The sequence below is a fragment of the Heterocephalus glaber genome, unplaced genomic scaffold, assembly GCF_053883595.1.
Source record: "Heterocephalus glaber isolate CG9 unplaced genomic scaffold, H.glaber_assembly_v1.0 deba00001532, whole genome shotgun sequence".
NCBI classification, from domain to species: Eukaryota; Metazoa; Chordata; class Mammalia; order Rodentia; family Bathyergidae; genus Heterocephalus; species Heterocephalus glaber.
In genome coordinates this window covers 6,854,423-6,877,017 of record NW_028258330.1, presented here as the reverse complement: position 1 = coordinate 6,877,017, position 22,595 = coordinate 6,854,423, and the positions used below count along the sequence as shown (strand labels likewise).

The 22,595-nt window shown below is 38.4% G+C and overlaps 1 protein-coding gene across 10 annotated transcripts in view; it reads right to left on the bottom strand.

The window, feature by feature from the left end:
* The window catches only part of LOC101707293 (kinesin-like protein KIF16B), a 333,418-nt gene that overhangs the window by 67,752 nt on the left and 243,071 nt on the right, over nucleotides 1-22,595 (bottom strand). For 8 of the 10 annotated variants that reach the window (XM_087189045.1, XM_021255092.2, XM_021255090.2 and 5 more), the window contains one exon: nucleotides 21,452-21,535. In XM_087189045.1, coding sequence (XP_087045171.1) covers nucleotides 21,452-21,535 — 84 coding nt within the window. Of the gene's footprint in view, nucleotides 1-10,500; nucleotides 10,626-11,627; nucleotides 11,787-21,451; nucleotides 21,536-22,595 lie in introns of those variants that run through there. The other 2 variants (XM_087189047.1, XM_021255093.2) reach the window with 2 other exon arrangements.

Below are 22,595 nucleotides of genomic sequence, written 5' to 3'. Positions count from 1 at the left end.
CAAGAACCTTACTGGTGGGCCATCCATTATACATCCATCTACACACAGGATAGTATGTGTGCTGGGGAAAAAAAGAAACTGCCAAGTCTGGCAGAAATGAGCATCAGTGGCAAGATAAACAGAATACCACTGGAAAGTAATTGGAAGCATGACGTTGTCATGCATGTGACTCAAGGGTCATGAATTCTGCAACAATTTTAATAGCTCAAGCATTCCTGGAAGGTGGCCAATATTTTTCTACCATCAGTCATTGCATCTCAAGCGTGGCTATTCTTTCTCTCCTTTTTGGCTGTAATTCCATCTCAGGCTTCTCCTGAGGCCTGGGAGCTAATTAAGTGCTTCAACTTAAAAGACCTTTCCTTCTCACCCCTGTGGTGCCACAGCATGGTGTGCAGTGTAAGGGGCAGCAGAAGGAGAAAATATTAAAAGGGTATGTAATTAAGCCAAGTAAACAATAAGGTCAACAGCAACCTGAAGCTCACATCTGTCTTGGAACAAGGCAGGCAGCCACCTTCAGATGCAGCGACAGGGAAGTGGCCTACGCAGGATGCTTCTTTTGTCTCCACCACCGGAGAGATCTACTTCTGCTTCACAGGCAAGGCGATATTTAATAAAAGAAAACAAATAGCGATGCCTTGCTATATCTAGGAGGCGAGCAGGAACAACCCTCCAGCTGTTTAACATTGCAATGTTCAGGCTTCATTTCACTTTGCTTTAAAAATTAATCAGGGAAATGAAAAATATTCTGTACTGAACTCTATGAATATAGCATACTCAGCTCTTAGGCTGCCATCTTGAGCTCTTCTGTGTGACTTTCATCAATGTCATTTCCATTAATAGGAAAGAGCTGGAGAATCCCTGCTATGTATTTGCCAACTCCTAAACACCCTGTAAATGAGTAAAGGAGCTGGGGAGATGACAGATGTTACTGATTAGACACTAGGGCTGCACATGAGGTGGGATTATAATTGGGATTGATATCAGAATATCAAAAGCCCAACACGGAAAAATTACCCTGCAGCTCTGAGGCCAACGGCTCAAATGGCTTTTGTGGCAGTTAATTCTAGGTGTCACCCTAAATAAATGGTGTGCCAATTATTTTGTCATATGTTCTTCTAGGTGTTTACATAAGGATGTTTCTGCATCATCTGATATAACATTTAAATGAGTACACTCAGTAAAGCAGATCGCCCTCCCCGATGTGGTTGGTCCTCATCCAATCAGGTGAAGGCCTGGTTGAGACAAAACAGCTGACCCTCCCCACAGAAGGAGTGACTATGTCTGTCTTGAGGTACAAAACAAGTCTTTCCCTGTCTTTGAACTTGAACGGAAACACTGGCCCTTCTTGGGTCTTGTGGCTGTTGGCTTTGGGTGGAACTTACTCTATTATCTTTCCTGGTCCTCAGGCTTTTAGCTTGGGACTGGAACTAGATCATCTGCTCTTCGGGATTTAACTGTAGATCTTGGGACTTTTTAGCTTCTATAATCTGGCCCCTTCTCTCGCCATTGGCTCTGTTTTTCAGAAACCTAAGAGCTTATAAACCAGTCAGTGAAGTGGTTAAAAGCACTATTTCAATATTACAGGGCAAATAGAGAAATATAAAATTCACAAATATCTTTAATATCAGATCTTACTGTCTTACTAAGATTAATGTCTAGGATCTTAGGCTTCCACACTAATTTTATCACTGCCCTCCAGGTCTCATTCAATTGAGTGACAAAACATTGCTCTAATGCACTGACTCATCTCAGCTACCACTGGATCTTAGCTCAAGCCCAAATTGTGTCTTACTCAGAAGGCAGGAACAGCCCAGCCACTGCTCTTTCTGCTCCCAGCCTCCCCAACTCCACCTTTCTCCCCACAGGATACTTCACCCCTCCACTCCTTGTTTACAACATTCCTCCCTGGCCTCTGGTTCAGGTCCAAAGTCAGAGAGATGGCTCATGGTTTCTGGTCCTTCCACTTCTGTCTACCCCTACCATCAAGCTCATCATTCCATATAAGACCCAGATTCCCCGGTCTCATCCTAGTTTCGTAGAATCAGAATATATCAGAATGGGGTCCAAGAATCTGTACTTTTCAAAAAGTTGCTAATTTCCAACACTGGGCAGACAGTTTTAGGAACCAGTACTTTGGGAATCATATCCTCTGGACTCAGCAGAAGCCCTTGATTACTGGTGAAATCACAACAGTGTCGATATTATTTATTGAGATACCTGTGAGCTCTCTGAAGACATGGACCACAGAAATGAAGTGGTTCTGGGCATGAACGGTGGTAGTCTCAGGACTGCTTTAATAGAAACTGCAAGACCCCAACAGAGAGACCAACAGTCAACAAGTGTTTCCTATGAAACTCAACAGAAGTACAGCATCAACTCTTAAGAGGCTTCTGCCAAAAAGTCAAACCTGAACTCCATCAAGCCTGGGGTTAACAGAAAACACAGGGTTGGAGGAGCACGGAGATGGACTCAGCCAAACCCAGAGGTGAGGAACTCAACAGATGAGTGACACGGTATCATCAACAGGTAGATGGTGAGAAGTACAAGGAGGGAAACCCACAGATTGTAAGAAACTTTCCGCACATATCATCCAGTGTTGTGCAGATATAATCAGGGTCTTGGTTCCAACACATCTACGGGAAGAAAATAAAACTGGGATGGCCTGAACACTGACTGGATATTTGAAAACACTGAGACTAGTTTGTTTGGTGTGTATTTGAGATGATGGTATTGTGGTTATATTTGTTTAAATAGATGCATCCTAAAATATTTACAGATGAAATGATATAATGCCTGTTATTTGCTTTAAAATAACTGTGTGTGTGTGTAAATGAAACAAGACAGGTCACATGCTCAGTAAATGTTGGAGCTGTGTAATAGGAGAAGGTATGCTGGGATTCATTACATTGTGCTTTCTGGTATTGTGTATTTTTTATATACTGTCATAAAAACAAGTTAAAATATAACTTTCACATGGTATGTGAAGGTTCCTTTAGACAAAGGAGGGCCAGAAAGGTTGTGGAAACCCTCACATAATAAAAATTTGCTAGCATAACAGGACGGCATTCTTTGATTCTAAGAACTTTTTGTACCCAATATTAACAAAGTCAATACTCTTAGGTAAAAGGAATTGTTCTTTTGAGCCAGGTAGGGTTGCAAAGGATTGCCAAAGAAAGCCATTCTGTACCAGAACTGGGGTCACGTCCTTTAATGAAGATGTTCTCTTCTCCATGAGAAATTTTAAGCATATTTGGATGCTAAAATTAATGTGCTCAAGTACTACTGGTTCTGTACACTAACTTGACATGAGGTTATTTTGTCTTTTCTGTGTAACAGAACTATGGAGAATTTAGTTTTGCATTGTAAAAAAGGCAGACACGAGGACAACCTACACTATTTCTTAAGTGAATCTTGAAAGATAAGTTTTTACAAATTATACTGACAGCATAATTAAGTGTAATAAGTCACATATAATATCTTAAATTATATTTTAAGACAGAAGAACATGAAGGTCCTCTGAACCACAGATCAATGTGAAAAAGTCCTTGTAAATGAAAACTGTAGTGGAAAAGTATCTGCATACGCATTTATCTAATTACCTCAATATCCTATGTAGCCTTTCACCTCCTTAATGGCTACATGTGATCATAACACATTTCCTTCTTGGCTTCTGTATTCGAATGTTTTCATTTGGAAAGGCAGTCCACTAGGTGGCCACCTCCTTAACGGCTAGACTCTGGAAAGCACTGACTCACATACACATAGATAATGATCTTGAGTTTGGGAAGAACAAGTAAATAAAAATGGTGCTTGGTAAAACACAGATACAATAGTGAGGCTCAAATTTCAAAGGAATGAAAACACATATGACAAGTTTATGATTACCTTCCTTTTAACAAGAACATCATATTTTACTCGCAGGAAAAATGATTAACAATGTCAAGTTTACCCACTCACCCACCCATCCATCATGACCCCCTACTTTTTTTTTAGTAAAGCAATAAGCGAACAATGCAAAGCTAAGAGAAAGGATAGAAGTGAAAGGGAAAGAGAAATGGAAGATTATAATGCATAGCGATCACATGACTTTTTCAATGTTTACCTTTTTGATAAATACCCTTATCTTTTTGAGTAGTTTTTAGGTCCACAGAAAAATTGAAGTGAATTCACAGAGACTTTCCATGAATCTATATGCTTTCTCTCCATATGTAGTCTCCCTCACTATTAAAATTCCACAGCAGAGTGCTCGCTTCGGCAGCACATATACTAAAATTCCACAGCAGAGTTATATTTGTTAGAATCAATGAACCTACACTGATACACCCTTGTCACCCAAAGTCCATAATTTACATTAGAGTTTATTCTTGGCCATGTACTTCATATGAGTTTTGAAATATGCATGGTGACTTGTGTCAACTATTATCACTGAGCAGTTTCACTGCCCTAAAAATATTCTGTGCTCTATTTATCCATTCCCCCTCATTCCCTGGCAACCAGTGATTCTTTTATTATCTCCACAGTTACATCTTTTCCAGAATGCCATGTAGCTGGAATCATGCATATATAAAATTTTCAAAGTGACTTCTTTCACTCAGTAATATGCACTTAAGCTTCTGCCATGATTTATGGCTTAATAGCTCATTTCTTTTTAGTGCTGAGTATTTCATTGTATGGATGTAACAGTTTTTTAAAAACACCTGTTCATCTACTAAGGATATATTGGTAACTTTCACATTTTGGCAATTACAAATAAACTAAACATAAATATTCACGTAGGGGTTTCTGAGTGAAAGAAAGTTTTAAACATCTCTGGATAAATACTAAGGAGTAAGACTACTGGGTTGTATGGTAAAAGTAAGTTTTGTAAGAAACTGCTACATCATTTGAAAGTGCCTTTCTTTTTGTCTTTTCCTAGCAGTGAATGAATGTTTCCACATACTTAGCAGCTTTTGTTGTCAGTTTTCTGCATTTTGGCTATTTACTAGGTTTATTGTGCTAACTCAATCTGCAATTTCCTAATGACATGTTGTTAAGTATCTTTTCAGATGTTTATTTGCCATCTGTGTATTTTCTTAGGAAGGTGGTGGTTCAGGTCTTCCAAAGGTTTTTCATCAGGTCATTTGTGTTCTCACTGTTGAATTTTATTTTATTTATTTATTTTTAAACAATTTTTTATGTTTTTTGTATATCTTTTTATTGGTACATTTTAGGTGTACAATATAATGACATTCATTATTGGAGATATGCACCTTTACATACGCTCTTGGTTCTTATTTTTCCCCCTTCCCCTGCCCTCCCTTCAACCCCTCCATCCCTCCCTATTTACAAAGACTTTGTTTCTCTTTTCTCATTTTCTCATATTAATTCCATTCCCTTCTTTCCTTTCCCCTACCCCTCCCACTTCCCCTTCCCCTTAGCCCCTTTTCTTCCTATTTCACATTATCTATTATACCTTTTAGTTCTTATTTACCCTTTTAGTTTCTCACACTAGAGAAACTATTCGGTATTTACACATGTGTGTCCTATTTATTTCACTTAAGAGTATCACCTCAATGTGCATCCATTTAGCAATAAATGTCTTTAATTTCTTGTTTTTGATGGCTGAGTAGTACTCCATTTTATTAAAAAAACCATATTTTCTTTTTTTAAAAAAAAAAAACAACATATTTTCTTGATCCAGTCTCCAGTTGATGGGCATTTGGGTTGTTTCCAAGTTTTAGCTATTACAAACTGTGCTTCTATGAACATGGGTTCACATATATCACTGTGGTATGATTCTTTTAATTCTTTGGGGAAGATCCCCAGCAGGGATATAGCTGGGTCAAATGGGACTTCCAGTCCTAGTTCTTTAAGGTATCTCCATACTGATTTCTACAGTGGCTGTACCAGTCTACACTCCCACCAGCAGTAGAGCAGGGTTCCACTTTCCCCACAGCCCCGCCCGCATTTGTTGTTGGTTGATTTCCTGATATCAGCCATTCTTTCGGGAGTGAGGTGGAATCTCAGTGTTTTCATTTGCATCTCTCGAATGACCAGTAATGTTGAACATTTTTTCATATGTTTATTTACCATGTCTACTTCTTTGTGTGAGAAATGTCTATTCATTTCAGATGCCCATTTTTGGATTGGGTCTTTAAATATGGGAGGTCTGATTTTTTTAAATTCTTGAGATTCTAGACAGTAGACCTTTGTCTGAGGAAAAGCAGGTGAAGATTTTTTCCCACATTGTGGGTTGTCTCTTCACACTGCTGGTGGTTTCTCTTGCTGTGCAGAAGCTTTTTAGTGAAAAGAGATCCCACTTGTTGATTGTTTGTGCTAGTTCACGGGCAACTGAGGTTTTGTTCATAAAGTCTTTTCCTACACCAACGTCTTCAAGAGTTCTACCTAACCTCTGTTCCAGCCGGTTCAGCATTTCTGGTTTTTATATTTAGTTCTTTAATCCATTTTGATTTTAGTTTAGTGCATGGTGAGAGATATAGGTCTAGTTTTAGTCTTTGGCAAGTTTAAACCCAATTTCTTCAGCACCATTTATTAAAGAGACTATCTTTCCTCCAGTGAGGGTGTTTGGGTTCTTTGTCAAAGATGAGGTGGCTCTGTGTGTCTGGAGTTGTTTCTGCATCTTCTAATCTGTTCCACTGGTCTTCAGGTCTGTTTCTTTGCCAGTACCATGCTGTTTTTATCACCATAGTATAGTTTCAAGTTGGGGGTTGTAATACCCCCTGTCCTGTCTCTGTTACCTAGAATTGCTTTGGCTATTCTAGGTCTTTTCTTGTTCCAAAATGAATTTTTGGATTGTTTTCTCAAGGTCTATGAAGTATGCTGCTGGGATTTCAATTGATATTGCACTGAATCTATATAGCGATTTTGGAAGTTTAGCCATTTTCACTATGTTGATCCTTCCTACCCAGGAGCAAGGGATGTCTTTCCATTTTCTGATATCCCCTTCAATATCTTTTTTCAAAGTGTTATAGTTTTCAGAGAAGAGGCCTTTGATTTCTTTTGTTAGGTTGATTCCTAGGTATTTCAGTGTTTTGGATGCTATTGTGAAAGGAATTGTTTGCCCTATTTCTCTCTCAGTGAGTCTGTTGTTCGTGTAGAGGAAAGCTATTGATTTTTGTTTGTTGACCTTGTATCCAGCTACTTGACTGAATTTGGTTATTAACTATAGAAGACTTTTGGTGGAATTCTTGGGGTCTTCTATATAGAGTATCATGTTATAAGCAAATAATGACAATTTGACTTCTTCATTTCCTATCTTTATTCCTTTTATTTCTGTGTCTTGTCTAATTGCTGTGGCTAATGTTTCCAAAACTATATTGAACAGGAGTGGTGATAGTGGACATCCTTGTCTTGTTCCTGATTTTAGTGTGAAGGATTTCAGTTTTTGACCATTTAGTATAATGCTGGCTGTTGGTTTTTCACAGATGGCTTTTATCAGATTGAGGTAGAGACAGTCTATTCCGATATTTGTAGGGTGTTTATCATAAATGTGTGTTGGATTTTGTCAAATGCTTTTTCTGCATCTATTGAGGTGATCATATGGTTTTTGTCCTTGGCTCTATTGATACAATGTATTACATTGATTGATTTGCATATGTTGAACCATCCCTGCATCCCTGGGATGAATCCCACTTGATCAGGGTGTATGATCTTCTTGATGATCTTCTGCATTCTGTTTGTCAGTGTCTTATTAAGGATTTTTGCATTTATGTTCATTAGTGAGATTGGCCTATAGTTCTCCTTTTCGGTTGGGTCTTTCTCTGCTTTGGGGATCAAGGCGATGCTTGCTTCCAGGAATGAATTTGGGAGTATTGCTTCCCTTTCAGTTTCGTTGAAAAGTTTAAACAGTAGTGGCAGTAGTTCTTCTCTAAATGTCTTGTAGAATTCAGCAATGAAGCCATCAGGACCCGGGCTTTGCTTGGTTGGTAAGTTTTTAATTACATTTTCAACTTCATTGATTGATACTGGATTGTTTAAAATTTTTAAGTCATCTTCATTCAACTTTGGTAATTCATATATGTCTAGAAATCTGTCCATTTCTTCTGTGTTGTCCGTCTTATTGGCATAAAGGTTCTGGAAGTAGGTATTGATGATTCTCTGGATTTCTGCTGGGTCTGTTGTAATTTCACCCTTTTCATTCCTAATTGCATGGATTTGGGCCTTTTCTTTCCTTTTTCTGATAAGGTTGGCTAAGGGTTTGTCAATTTTGTTGATTCTTTCGAAGAACCAACTCTTGGCTTCATTGACTTTTTGTATTGTTTTCTTAGTCTCCATTGCATTGATTTCTGCCATGATCTTTATAATTTCCTCCCTTGTATGAGCTTTGGGTTTGTCCTGTTCTTCTCGTTCTAGAAGCTTGAGGTTCAGCATCAGGTTGTTTTATTGGGCTCGCTCTGTTTTCCTAACATGTGTATTCACTGCTATGAATTTCCCTTATAAGACTGCTTTGTGTCCCATAGATTCTGATATGTTGTATTGTCATTGCATTTATTTGAAGAACTGTCTGATTTCTTCAATTTCCTCTGTGTCCCATTGGTGATTCAGAAGTGTGTTGTTCAATTTCCATGTGTTTATGAAGTTTCTGCAGTTTCTTTTGCTGTTGATCTCCAATTTCATCACACTATGGTCTGATAATGTACAGGGTATAACTTCAATTCCTTTGCACTTACCTAAATATGTTCTCTGAGTGAGTATGTGGTCTATTTTGGAGAATGACCCATGTGCAGCTGAAAAGAAAGTGTATTCTGATTTTGTGGGGTGAAACACTCTGTAAACATCTGTTAGGTTCATTTGTTCAAGAGTTCGATTGAGTTCTAGTATTTCATTACTTATTTTTTGTCTAGTTGATCTATCTATTTGTGACAGTGGGGTATTGACATCCTCCCTACTATTGTATTAGTGCATATATGACTTTTCATGTCCATTAGTATTTGTTTTATATAGTTGGGTGCACTAGTGTTTGGTGCATAGATATTTATGATTGTCATCTCTTCCTCTTGGATTGTTCTCTTTACAAGGATATAGTGTCCTTCTTTGTCTCTCTTAATCAGTGTGGGTTGGAAATCCATTTGGTCTGCAAAGAAGATAGCTACTCCTGCTTTTTTTTGGTTCCCGTAGCATGGAGTATTGTTTGCCACCCTTTAACTCTCAGTCTATGAGTTTCTTTTTGAATTAAATGTGTTTCTTGTATGTAGCATATTGTTGGATCTTGCTTCTTGACCCATTCTGCCAGTCTATTTCTTTTGATTGGTGAGTTGAGACCATTAACATTGATGGTTATAAATGATACGTATTGAGTTATCACTGTCATGACTTTTTCTGTTTGATCCTCCCCCTTTGCTTTTAATTTCTTGTTGTGCCCAGTGGATTCATTCTTCTGGGCTTCCTGCGGTTGTGATCCTCAATGTCTGTTCCTAGGATATTGTCTAAAATTTTTTGGAGTGCTGGTTTGTTATTCATGAAGTTCCTAAGGTGCTCTTTGTCATGAAAGTATCTTATTTCTCCATCCATTTTGAAAGATAGTTTTGAAGGGTACATCAATCTGGGATAGAGGTTGTTTTCCTTTAGGGCTTGAAACACATCACTCCAAGCTCTTCTTGCCTTGAGGGCTTGTGTTGAGAAGTCTGCTGTGATTCTGATGGGTTTTCCTTTGTATGTGATTTGTTTCTTTTCTCTAACTGCTTGTAGAACTTTGTTCTTCTGTTGGGTTTCTGGAATCTTAACAATTATATGCCTATGTGTAGATTTTTTTTGATCAAGGCTAGTTAGAGTCCTATATGCCTCACTTATCTGTATGTCCAATTCTTTTCCCCTGCTTGGGAAGTTTTCTGCCATTATTTCTGTGAAGAGATTTTTTTATGTCATCCGCACTCTCTCCTGTTTCTTCATAGACTCCAATCAGTCTTATGTTATTCTTCTTTGCATCATCTAGCAGCTGCTGGATTGATTTCTTGTGGTCCCTTAAAATTTTAAAGAATTTTTTCTTTTCCTGGTCACTAATTGCAATCTTATCTTCTGTATGTGAAATTCTGTCTTCACATTGGCTCATTCTGCTGCATAGACTTTCAATGGCGTTTTTAATCTCCTGGAAATCTGTTTGCATCTGTTTTATGGATTCAACTTGTTTCCTATATTGGCATTCCATCATGTTCCTCAGCTCCTCTATTTTTTTTATCTGTATGCTCTCTAGATTTATTAATCATGTCTTGCACTATGGGCACAATCTTTGCTGTTATGTGAGAAATTATTTCTGATTTCATTTTTTCCAGATCCTCTTTCGTTGCTAGTTCAGGGAGTCCAATTGGTTGAGTATCAGAGTGTTGCATCTCATTTTCCTTTGGGGTTGCTGTAGGTGATCTGGAAGTCTGGTTCTATGGCTTGTTTACCTGTCGTCTCATTTTGACGTGGGGTGTGTGTGTGTGTGAGTGTGTGTGTGTGTGTGTGTGTTCCTGGCACCTGCACGGCTCACCTCCTCTGTGCTCAGAGCCGCGGCACACCTACCCGGAAGCCTCCTCCTGCCTGGGAGCCCTGGCACGCCGATCTGGAAGTCTCCTCTGTGCTGGGGGCCACGGCACGACTACCCGGAAGCCTTCTCCTGCCTGGGAGCTGTGGCGCGCCAATCTCCACTGTTGAATTTTAAATGTTCTTTAGATATTTTCTGGTAACAGTGCTTAATGAGATACGTCTTTTGCAACTATTTTCTCCCAGTTTGTAGCTTGTATTCTCTTTTATCATAAAATGTCGATCACAAAGCCATAGTTATTTATTTTGATAAAGACTATCTCATCAACTTTTCTTTTTCTTTTTTTTTTTTTTTTTTGGTACCAGGGATTGAACTTGGGTCCTTGAACTTGAGAGGCAGGCAGGGGAACCACTGAGCTAAATCCCCAGCTCATCAACTTTTTTTTTAATGGATCATGCCTTTGGTGTTGTATTTAAAATATCATAGGCATACACAAAGCCATCTAGATTTTCCTCTATATTATTTTCTAGGAGTTTCATAGTTTTGGATTTTATTTTTAGGCCTATGATCCATTTTGAGCTAATTTGTGAAAAATATAAGGTCTGTGTCTGGATTATTTTATGTGTGTGTCTCTGGAATGTGGACATATCATATATGTTTAAACATTTTTTGTTGAAGAATATCTTTGTCACCTTGTTCCTCCAGCAAAGATCAGTTGACTATATTTATACGGGCTCTCTGTTCCATTCCATTGATCTCTTTTGTCTACTCTTTCACCAAAAATGTACTGTCTTGATTAAGGTAGATTTCATTAAACCTTGAAGGTGGGTAGTAATAATCTTTTGACTTTGTCCTTCTCCTTCAATATTGTTTTGGCTAGGTTGGCTTTATTGCTTCTCCATGTAAACTTTAAAATCAGTTTACTGACATTTATAACATAACTTGTTGGGATTTTGGTTGGGATTGCATTGTTTGATCAAGTACAAAGACCTGGCATATTAACAATATTGAGCCTTCCTATATTCAAGAACATGGTATATCTATTTATTTATTTAATTATTCTTTGATTGCTTTCAGTAGAGTTTGTGGTTTTTCTCATATACAGCAGGTATCTATTTTATTAGATTTAAGTACTTGAGGAATATTAATGAAAATGGTCATGCTATTAATTTCAAATTCTATTTATTTGGTTGTTAGAATATAGAAAAGCTGTTGACTTTAGCATATTAACTTTTGTATTCTGTAGCTTTGCTATAATGACATCAGTTCCAGGAGGATTTTTTGGTCAATTCTTTCAGATTTTCTTTATAAACAATCATATCATCTGTGAACAAACACAGTTTAAGACTTTAATCTGAGTACTATACTTCTCATTTCTTTTTCAAGCCTTATTACATTTACTAGGACTTTAACAGTTTACTTTAAAAATTATATACTCTAACTCACTATAGGACAACTGAAAGTAATAATTTCTAATGTTTTCTATGTACCAAATTCCTAGCCAACTGTTTACATGAATTATTTCATTAACCATCATAACTCTATGAGGTGGGCATCATTACCATTCACATTTTATAATGAAGAAACTCATTCACAGAGATATTAAGTAACTTGTCCAAGATCACTGTAAGCAGCTGAGCAAGGATTCACAACTAGAACTGACTGACACATTCTACAGTGGATGCCCTTAACCCTTATCTTGTAACAACTAAGGCTATATCATAGCTTATGTTTGTTATTAGTGCTTTTGCACACAATTTTCATTTTTTCCCTCAGCAATCCCGAAAGGTAGTTGTTTTATCCTTGTTTTGCACTGAGGACACTGAAGCTCAGAGTGGTTCAGAAATGTGCCCAGGGGGATACCATTGCAGAGGACTGTAATATTGATTATGCCCAAAGCAGGCTGTAGAGTTAACCCCTCAATTGGCTTGTTTACAGAAGTGAGTCTGGCTGAAGCCTACTTGCCAAGGTCAGAGTAACTCACATCCAAATTCCATTCCCAAAACTAAAACCTCTTGACTAGAAGGACGACGTTCTAATTACAACCATATATTTTGTCTATTCTGTTCCTAATTCGAGAATGCTTTGTCTCGTCCTTTATGAGCCTTGTTTACATTAATTTCCATAGAAATTGCACATAAATTGCCTTTACCCCAATTGATTGCTAATAAAAGTCAGTGCCTGGGACTGGCCAGGGCTTTTGTTGGTTGCACTGGCATTGGTCATCTTGGCACCCTGCTTTCTCTCTCTTAGTTCTGTCTCTTAGCATATTTTTTTTCCCTCAGCCCTGCATTGAACACTGAGCAGGTGGGTAATGGAACCTAACTGCAGGTGGTCTCTGGTAACCTTAATGCCACAGAACTAGCAGTCAAACCAAAGTTTTAGTCCATGTTCTCATTCTTCCAATTGCTATTTTTCATACAATTTTAACTTATCACTCAAAAAACACCCATTGAGGACCTACTAAGGGCCAGATACTCTTCAAGGCAGGTAGAAGGCATCAATACGGCAGATGGAATCCCTATTCTCATGAACTTACCTTCTAGTAAAACATGAAATATTTTAAAAACAAAATAAGCCAATCAATAAACACAGCTGAATGTTGTGGCCAATATACCTCAGGGAACCAGGTGGGGAGTGAGGGGACCAGAGCTGCTTCACTTGGCAGGCAGAAAAGGCTTCTCTGAGAAGATACCTGAGCTGAGGGAGCTCCTCCAACCTCTGAGTGGCATTGGCTGCCTGCATCACAACCAGTCAAGAGATGGAGATCCTGACTGCCTAGAGTTTTGATTGGAAGCCCAAGGATGGAGAACAACTGTTAGCTTACACAATAGTGAATCTTAAGTCCCTGAGTTGTCAGGTGTTGCCCCAGTACAGAATGGCACTTTGCAAGGGAGGAGAGAAAACTGGCAGAGCAGTGCTGTTTGACAGCAGTGTGGTGGGTCCTCCTTTTCCTCCTGGAGGCCTCCATCTGGGTTTGGAAGTTGTTGGTCTCCTTGGAAACATTTGCTTTAATTTTCCTTTCCTCTTAAACCAGTGACAGCTCCCGGAAACTTAAGTGGGATTTTCCCTGCAGGTGGAGACTCTCACTCATTGACAAGATCATAAAGTGCCAGTGTGTACTGATAGGATTTTTATTGAACAGAATAGTTTCTTGGCATTAGTGAGGCCCTGGATCACAGTATTCCCATCTCCTCAGTCTCTGGGAAGGACCAACATGAAACAGCCCCAAAACTCTAGCTCAATAGCACTTAACTTTCTTCAAAAAGTCTCTGCCATGGATGATGGCAGTAAAGGACTAACAACAGAATACAGCCCCTGCTAATGTGAATAAGCAGATGACTCCGGAAAATTTTCAATGAATAAGAAAATGGCTCTTTCTTTGGGGGCATTTCTTTAATCTTTTACTACATTGATAAGAGTTCTATCATACATTTTATAAGATCAGTAGGTCATAAATCGAAAGAATGCTACATTAAGCACAGTGTTGCTAAGTATCTTTCTGATAGCAAAATGAATGAGAAAACTCAGAAAGCCTGAGGATTTTTTACCTCCCCAAATTTACTTTGAAATTGAAAGGGCTCATCCTATAAAATGTCTAAACCAAATTATTCTATTGTTGGAAAATCAAGGTTTGAGAATAAAATAGAACTGAAGTAGAATGAGAAACTGCTGTTAGGAAAAACCAGACTGTGTGAATTGCAGTCACTATAATCCAGAAAAGCTCCTGGCAGTGGAGGGATGGTTAAAATATGTCAATACCGACAGCAATACTAATTAACTGTATTTGCCAGATAAGACATTTGAACTACCAAAACTAGAGTGAAAACAACTCTTCACTATTGCTATTAGAAACTCTGGGCATCTTATTACTGTGAGGAAAAAAAGAAAAAGCAAAGTAGGGAAGAGTTGGCCTAACACTCACAGCTAAGTCCCAGCATGCTGCTGTGTACCTTAAGTCCAGAGAATTCCAACACTAGGCAAGGCTACCGAGAGACTGTGAAGGAGCAAGATACATACAGCACAAGAACAACAAACTTACATCCATTCCACAAGCATGTCTGATCACAGACAAAAACAGGAAATCATAAAAAACCATGAATATGAATAAATATCCCTTTATCCAGGCTACTAAGGGTGACTGCTACCTTTTAATCAATATTTAAATCACCCTATGCTGTTTTTCCTTTCTAGGTAAGAATAATTAATATACCTATTCACAGAAAGTCACCCAGCATCCAATCCAAAGCAAAGGCCTAATTTTTTGCACACTCTCCAAAATCACCTAATATAACAATCTCAAATTTCATAACAACTTATTTTTAACATCTTCTGAGACTCCCTCATGGTTCTCCAAGGTTATGTTTTCCCTTGTAATATGTCAATAAATTTAACTTCTTTTTTTGAAAAATGGTGTATTCCTGTGAGTCTTGAACTGAAAACCTTTGACATGTCTGTGTTTTCTTTACATGTAGAAGCCCAGTGTACATACCAGGTCATCTGGGGATTCCCCAGTGGGCAGTCTTGCAGTTAGTGACCTGGCAGATATGAAAGCAAACAGATCTAACCAGCTCTCAGTAAAAGCCATGGAAACATGGAGGAATCAGGCCCTTTTCATAGTGCTCCTAGGCCACTGATCTTTTTCATGCTGGACAACAGCTCCACCCTGATAAAGTCCTTCAGACAGGCATTTCTACTTTACAGGTTACAATTTTATAAGCTAAAAGAAGGATGGTATTACACAGGAGATTTCTAATAACTTCCAGGTATCTTGAGTGAGAATACTCACATAATTTTAGTGTTGTTGCTCTCAGATTTGGATTTTGAGGTGAGTATGGCAAAGCAACACCCTCGCCATTGCTCTTTATGCTGCTGGGTGGTGGTACTCTCTGCCCTTCCTTGGCTCTTAGAACAGGTCTAAATTGCACCACAAGGCTCTAGCATTGACACTGCTGTTGTCCTTGTCCTCACCACCCCTCCCACCAAAGTACAGCACAATAACCTTCACTATCATCATTGTGCTGATAAGCATCTGAGAGTTTTACTGTGTACCAGATTATGTGTTCCATATATGTCTCATCCAATCCTCAGGACAATTATAGGAACCTTATCTGTACCCTCACCATATAGATAAGGAAAGTGAAGTAGTGACATTAAATACCTCCAAAGGAGCAGAACCAGGACTGAAGTCCAGGACTCCATGCTCCAAGGCCCACACTTAGCTACCAGATTATTTTAACCTGTTTTATTAATGCTTTAGCTAATGAGATGAAAACAGAGGAAGAGAAGGGTGGCTCTGAGCTGTTGCCCACTCCAGTACTTTAACACAATCTTTCTAGATTTCTCTGGTTCTTACTTCCAAAGGTAGATGTATTATTCTGGAAAGGTTTATGGTTTTAGTGGATTTCATGTTTTCCTTAATTACAGTTATTCCATGAAATGGTAGACTGTTAGGATGATTAGTAACAAATGTTTTCAAGTAGATAATAAATATTCTCTGAAATTAGTCACCCAAAATGCACCTCTCATCATCAATGAACAGAAACAAAACAAAACAAAAAAAGCTCATTAATTTGAAGCTCATTTGGACAGATTTTCTGATAATTCAGTGAAGGTGAAGCACGTGTGAAGTATTGTGGACGATTAAGAATCTAATCAGATTTTAATTTTGCTGCCTGCCAGTCACTTGAGCACAACAGGGAAGGTTTGAGACATACACGCAAGGAAGTGACAGGAGTCTCAAAGGAGTGGAGGTGAGGTTGCATGGGCACTTCCAAACAGTGCTGCTCCCAGGGGGAATCTGTGCTTCGCACACTTTTATTGCAGTTTAACAGAATACTTTTACATCTGTTGAATCTCTGTACAATAATGAAGATACATGTTTATATTTTGTATGTCCTTTTTACTCCACTCTTCTAGTAATTGTTATTCATTGTATAAAAATACTGATAAATGGCAGTATAAAAATAATGATCCTTCACCTCTAATAGTTTAAGAAACAGGCTATTTTAGAACCATGTGGTTCCATTTGGGATATTTCAGGTCTACTGTTAATAAATACTATACAATGAATTATATTTATTAAAACTAACTTTGATACCCATTTGTACATATAATATTTACATATCATGTATGTGTGTATATAATATACAGTATAATACACACAATATTTAATGCCATAATTTCTTTGAAGTTAGTCTGAATTTATATTCTTCAATAATTCACATGGGATGGTCATATTTATACATATTCATGAATTTGACATATTCTCAATGTAAATCTGTATGGGAACAATGTGCCACTTCATATCTTTTAAAAATAAACAGAATTATAAGCAATTAAGATCTAAAACATCCTTATCCATAAAGTGAACATTTAAAAATAACCACAATAGACAGCTTTCCTTCAACAAAATAATGTAAGATTATGATCCAAGGCTGTCCTTACTGCCTCAGTCACTCAGGAGATAGGAAAAGGGCCACTGTGTTGCTACCCAGACTTCCCTCAGTTCTAGATAACTGCCTGGTGCAGAGTGTGTGCTTAATACTTGCCACACTTATGAAATGGCATTTCAGAATAAGTAATTAGGCACTGGATTTTAATCTATATTGTGTGACAACCTTGAAAGATGTTTCTCCAAAAGAAGTGATGTTTCTTTACAGGAATACTCATTTCACTTTGAGAGAGGCTTGTTCTGGAAGACACTTGCATGTGAGCTGAGGCTTTGCCTCTTACTAGCTAAGGGACCTTGATCCTCCCCAAGTGTCATGGTTTAGATACAATATGTCCTTCAAGACTCAGTGTGTGGGGGTGGGGCTTTTGGGAAACAAATGGATCATGAGGGCTATAACTACATCAGTCCATTATCTATTGACAAGTTCATAGGGTAATGGAATTATCAGGAGGTTGGGCCTAACTGGATGAAGCAGGTCACTGAGGGCTTTTGAGGGCTTCCTTGATGGCTCTTTCCCCTCTCTGGTTTAGGATGCCATGAGGTAAGCAGCTTTACTCCATCACATCCTTCTGCCTTGACATTTTGCTTCATCTCAGACTCACACAATGGGTCCACCTGACCATGGACTGAAACCTCTGTAACTGGGAGCCAAAATAAATCTTTCCATCTTTAAGGTGACTTTCCTAGGTATTCTGTCACTATGACAAAAAGCTGACTAACATAAGATAAACCACCATTTCCTCACCAGTGAAAAGAGATACTAATAGAACTTACCTCACAAGCTGGTGGTGAGGCGTACATGCCATGACACAGTAAACATCTTTCCCTCATACTCAGCACTTAATAAATCCCAAGTAAGTGTGAGGAATCAGGTATTATGGAGAAGCACAGGAAACCACTGATATTCACTCTTTCTAAACTACAACCGTGACTGTTTCTTATGGTTCAGCCTAATAGTGTGTAGCTTCAAATATGCTTGAAAATAATCTCTTTGCTCAATATAACTCATCAGGCAGAGACTGAGGGGATTCTCTTCCTGTTACCTTCATTGCTTTATCTGCCCATATGTCTCCCGGGATGTTGCCAGGACTAAGAAAAACAATGTCAGGGGCTTGGGAAGCAGGTCACACATGGGGAGTATTGTTAGCAGGATACCCAAACACACTAGGGCAGAGCCTGGCCTCAACATGATGGTTGCAGAGACCTGGTTCCAGCTGGGCAGCAAGGTAGCAACAGGGAAATCCACCCACGTTAGAAATATTCAAGATTCTATGAAAGAGCATTTTATTAGGAGAATCTAATAATAAGCCAAATTCTGGAAAAACTGGCTCCATCTATAAACAAGTAGTGGCCAAAAAATACTGTGTGGGTGGAGACGATGCAAGTTTAACAATGATTTAGTGCCGAAGGCCCAATTTAATCCCTTCACTTACCATCAGCACGCTCTTATTTCCACCTTTTATGATGTACTGTGTTCAGTGCTACATTTCCTAGACCCACACCATCATTGCCACCACCAGTGACACAACTAATATTCTTCTCTCCATGGTAAGAAAACTAATCTCCAAAGCATCTCCTGACAGAACTTCTATTCCTGCCTATCTCTTACAAAATAATTATTTTAACAGATTTAACTTTTATAACTTGAAGAGTGCCAAAATGGTTTCTTTACCCTTAATGTGTAACATTTTATACTTTTTGTTGGTAAATTCAAACTCAAGGTCCAAAACTTGGAAATATTAATAGCAAGAAGATCAAAACACAGAAATAGTTGCCTAAATACTGCTTTATATAGCTGTTTGGCTGAGCAGGTTTATAAAGTAGTTCTAGATTTTAAAATGTGTCCAGATGATTTCTTTTAAGCAAAGATCCTGTATATTAGCTAGTATAGATGCATCCTCCTGGAAATCATCTTCTATATATGCCTATGTATTTATATTATACCTCCAGATACAACTTCATGTACAAGGGATTTAAACATATGCTCTCAAAAGGAAAGAAATGTCTCACTTTCCTTTGCATTCTATAACACCTAGCATTGTCTCCAGCATGTGTTAGGAATTAAATGTTTGTTGAGTTAAATCACGTAAGAAGTTCAAGAAAACTAGCTATGTTAGATTTCACATGAAAATACACTAAGTTAAGCAGTGACTTCTAATGTTAGAAGATCAAAAGAAAAGTCACAATAGTCAGAGAAAATTAATGCAAGAATATCAGATTAATTTTCCATTAAAGTGAAGGTGAACTACACTTGCTCACTGAAGAGAAGATAATGTTCTAAGATTTAACACTCAACATTAGGTGAAATGCATTTATCTTCAAACAGAAGTGCCTATTTCCCTGAGGTGTGGAATCCATTCTATAAAGGCTAATGGGACATGTAAGTAACATCATAGGCAATCCAAGGAATCCTAGTATACAGGCAGTGTTGAGGTTTGGCTAAGTGTTCCCAAAAGCTAAAGGTTTGGTCTCCGGCTCAGTGTTACTGGAGACAAGGGAACATTTAAGAAATCTGGCCTCCTAGAAGCAAGTTAGGTCACTGAGGTGTGCCATTGAAAGGCACATTGGGACCCCAGCTTATCTCTGCCTCTCTCTGCTTCCTGGCTGCTATGAGGTGAGCACTTTCCTCCACCACATGCTCCCACCATGATGTTTTGTCTTGCCACAAGTCCAAAAGTGCTAGGGCCAATACAGCAGGGCTGAAACCTCCAAAACTAGGCTGCAAAACTAGGTTCCTTTTAAAAGTTGATTATCCAAGTATTTTGGTACAGTAATGGAAAGCTAAAAGGCAGAGATATTAACATAAAACTCTGCTCATCAACACTAGATGACTTAGTAAGGCTGTTATGAAGGAATCAATGTGGGCTCCTCCTGAAAATGCCAAGAATGAAAGAGTGCCTTGCATTTTTCCCTGATTCTGGTGGTCGGAATGGAAAACCAGGGGTCACCCAGTACTGAGCTTACAAACAAGCTATGGAGAAGATGTCCAATTTGCTGTGGCAAAGGGGGCATTGTGTGAGTTTATTCAGAGCAGTGAGAAACTAGGGGTGACAATTATCTGTTTCCTGTCAGTATTGAAAACAAGTTCATAAACCACCATTCTCCACGTATCCACTAAGACAAGGCTATACAACTGAGACAGGGAAGGGTTAGGTAAATAAATGCACCATTAGTCCTAGAATTATTTTTAAAAGTTTTATGTGGTAAAATCAAACCTGTGAGAGAACCTATCATGGAAGTTCATCAACATTAATTTTCCTTGAAGGCAAATTCTTCATCTAGAATTTAGGATCATGTTATCACAGGATGAACTTTGGAATCCTGCACTGACCCTTCCAAAGCTCAGTCTTACTAGTTTCAGGACCTTCAAATGTGCAACTTCATAGTCCAATTCAAATGTCTGTGAGCCTCAGGCTGAAACCCATCCAGTTCCTAGAGTAATTCTAAACCGAGGGTCTCAAAACTCTAAAGTGCTCCTCATGGAGCAGCAATGTTCCAGTCTTCATCTTCTCCATGTCCCCCATTTCCCCCCTTCTCACAGGGAACCTCCAGCCTTTAGACAGTTCCTTAATCCTTGCCTCACTGGCAGTAAGTGAACCCCACGGGCAGGTGTTTTCAACTGGCCATTGTGAGGAGTAAGGATAATGCTTAATTTTCATGTGGCACTTCACAATTAAGAAAGGGCTCTCTGAAACTTTTTCTTATTTGGTTTCAATTTTAACAAGTCTTACGATGATTCCTCCTGAAGAAGTAGCAAAGGGAGCTTTCAGAAGCCCCTGTAGAGCTTGTGGACACCAGACTGTAGTGAGCTATTTGCACTTTATTCTTGTCTGACTCAATGGCTCACCATGACAAGGGAGTGGACAATGGCTGAGGGCTACCTATGACCATGCTCTGTGACCCCATTGTTCTCAGTGAAGACAGCTGGTCCACACCATGGCACAAAGACTCAGATACCAACCAAATAAGCAACTCTATCCCAAGAAAAAACACAAACTAAAAAGTCAACAATGTGTACTGCCAGGAAGATAGTCAAAAAAACAACAGTTGGATTAAACTGAGTTCTATGTGTAGCTGGCTTGGCAGATTTAAGATATAATAAGTCTAACGAAGCCTAACCATGACTAAAATAGGTATCTGCCTTTTTGCTTCCAAATCTTGAAAAAGCAACAATGATGCAATACTGTAAATCTGCAGTTAATTAATTCCAAGGTTTTTTGCATCAAGTTTATACCCTCATTCTATATTACATGCCATCTGTCTGTGGCGAATATTTAGTTCTCACATCTTGCTTCCTAACTCTCAGAACAAATGATCTCAAAAATCAGAAAAATATCCCACTAGACCAGGAGATAAGCACTCGTATTTCAAATAAACTGATACCACTGCTTTATAATCTTCTGCTGCCATCTCCTGTGTTAATGAAGCAGCACCCTTACATCATGAACAGAAACAATGGTGTCTAGCAAGAATAATTCTTGCCAGTCAGTCAGATAGCAAATTCTCCAGAGTGGAAAAAAGCTTAATTCTCTTACCTCTAAATGACTTCGCCTCTCAGCAATCACACGTTCATCTTTGTTTCCAAATAATTTCTTTGGAGGGAATTCAAGGCCAGCAAGCTAAAATATATATTTTAAAAGATTCATTAGTATTATATTTATGATCTTTGAGCTATTATTATTTTCAATCTCTATTATAGAATGAAAAGAAAAAGAGGCTGAGAATTTAAAGATGGTGGGTCCCGCTTTGCTCTGCTACTGTGACCCCAAACAGATCTGGAGGTTCAGATTCCTCAGTGAGCAAAAGAGAAGACAGATTAGCGGGGACACTAAAGAAGGATGGACCTGATGTGTCATAGGGCATTTTATAATTTTGTTCTTTAAAACACAAGTTTGTTCTTCCAGTCCCCTTCTTCACTAAAGTTCAATTACTTCTGTGTGGAAAGTAGAATTGGAAAACCCAACCTACATGTTAGCATCTAGTACTTGGTAAAAATAATTTGTAGACAATTGCTGAGGGCCTGTAAACATTCCACATTGCCTTTTCTTTGTTACTATTGCAACTTAAGACTGTCTGTGTGAAAAGTCAGCTTCCAATGGGAACTTTCACCTTATTACCTAGAAAGTGATGGTGCTGAACTAGTTTTAGCTGATCTTGAAATTTCAGTCATTTTTCTTATGCTTTTCTTCTTAAGGTATAGAAATCATAAGTTTTATTACAGACTCCCAGGCTAGAAAGGACTGTAATCTGGGGAGACCCTGCCTGACCAGCTCGGCTTTGGCTGAGTGAATGCTAAGTGGCAGTAACTGCTACTGTGGAAGGAGCTCACTATTTCCTTCCTTTCTCAAATTGTCAGAGCCCAATAAATGGAAGCCAATGACGCATTATTAAAAAGAAATGAACATTTCTCTCACAATATACAGGTCACACTATGCCACAAAATTCCTATTTTATACTATGGTAATCACTGTTGATTTAAGTTTATATTGCTATGCCAAGAGTCAAAACCTTAAGATAGCATCTGTATATATCAGACTTTAAAAACACAGTATTAAGATATACCAGACATACTGAAGTATACATATAATGAGAGAATAAGTTGAGGAATTTTCAAACTCTCAACACACTGTGTCGCCTTACACCCAGGGGAAGAAATGGAATCCTGCCGGCTCCCCTGGA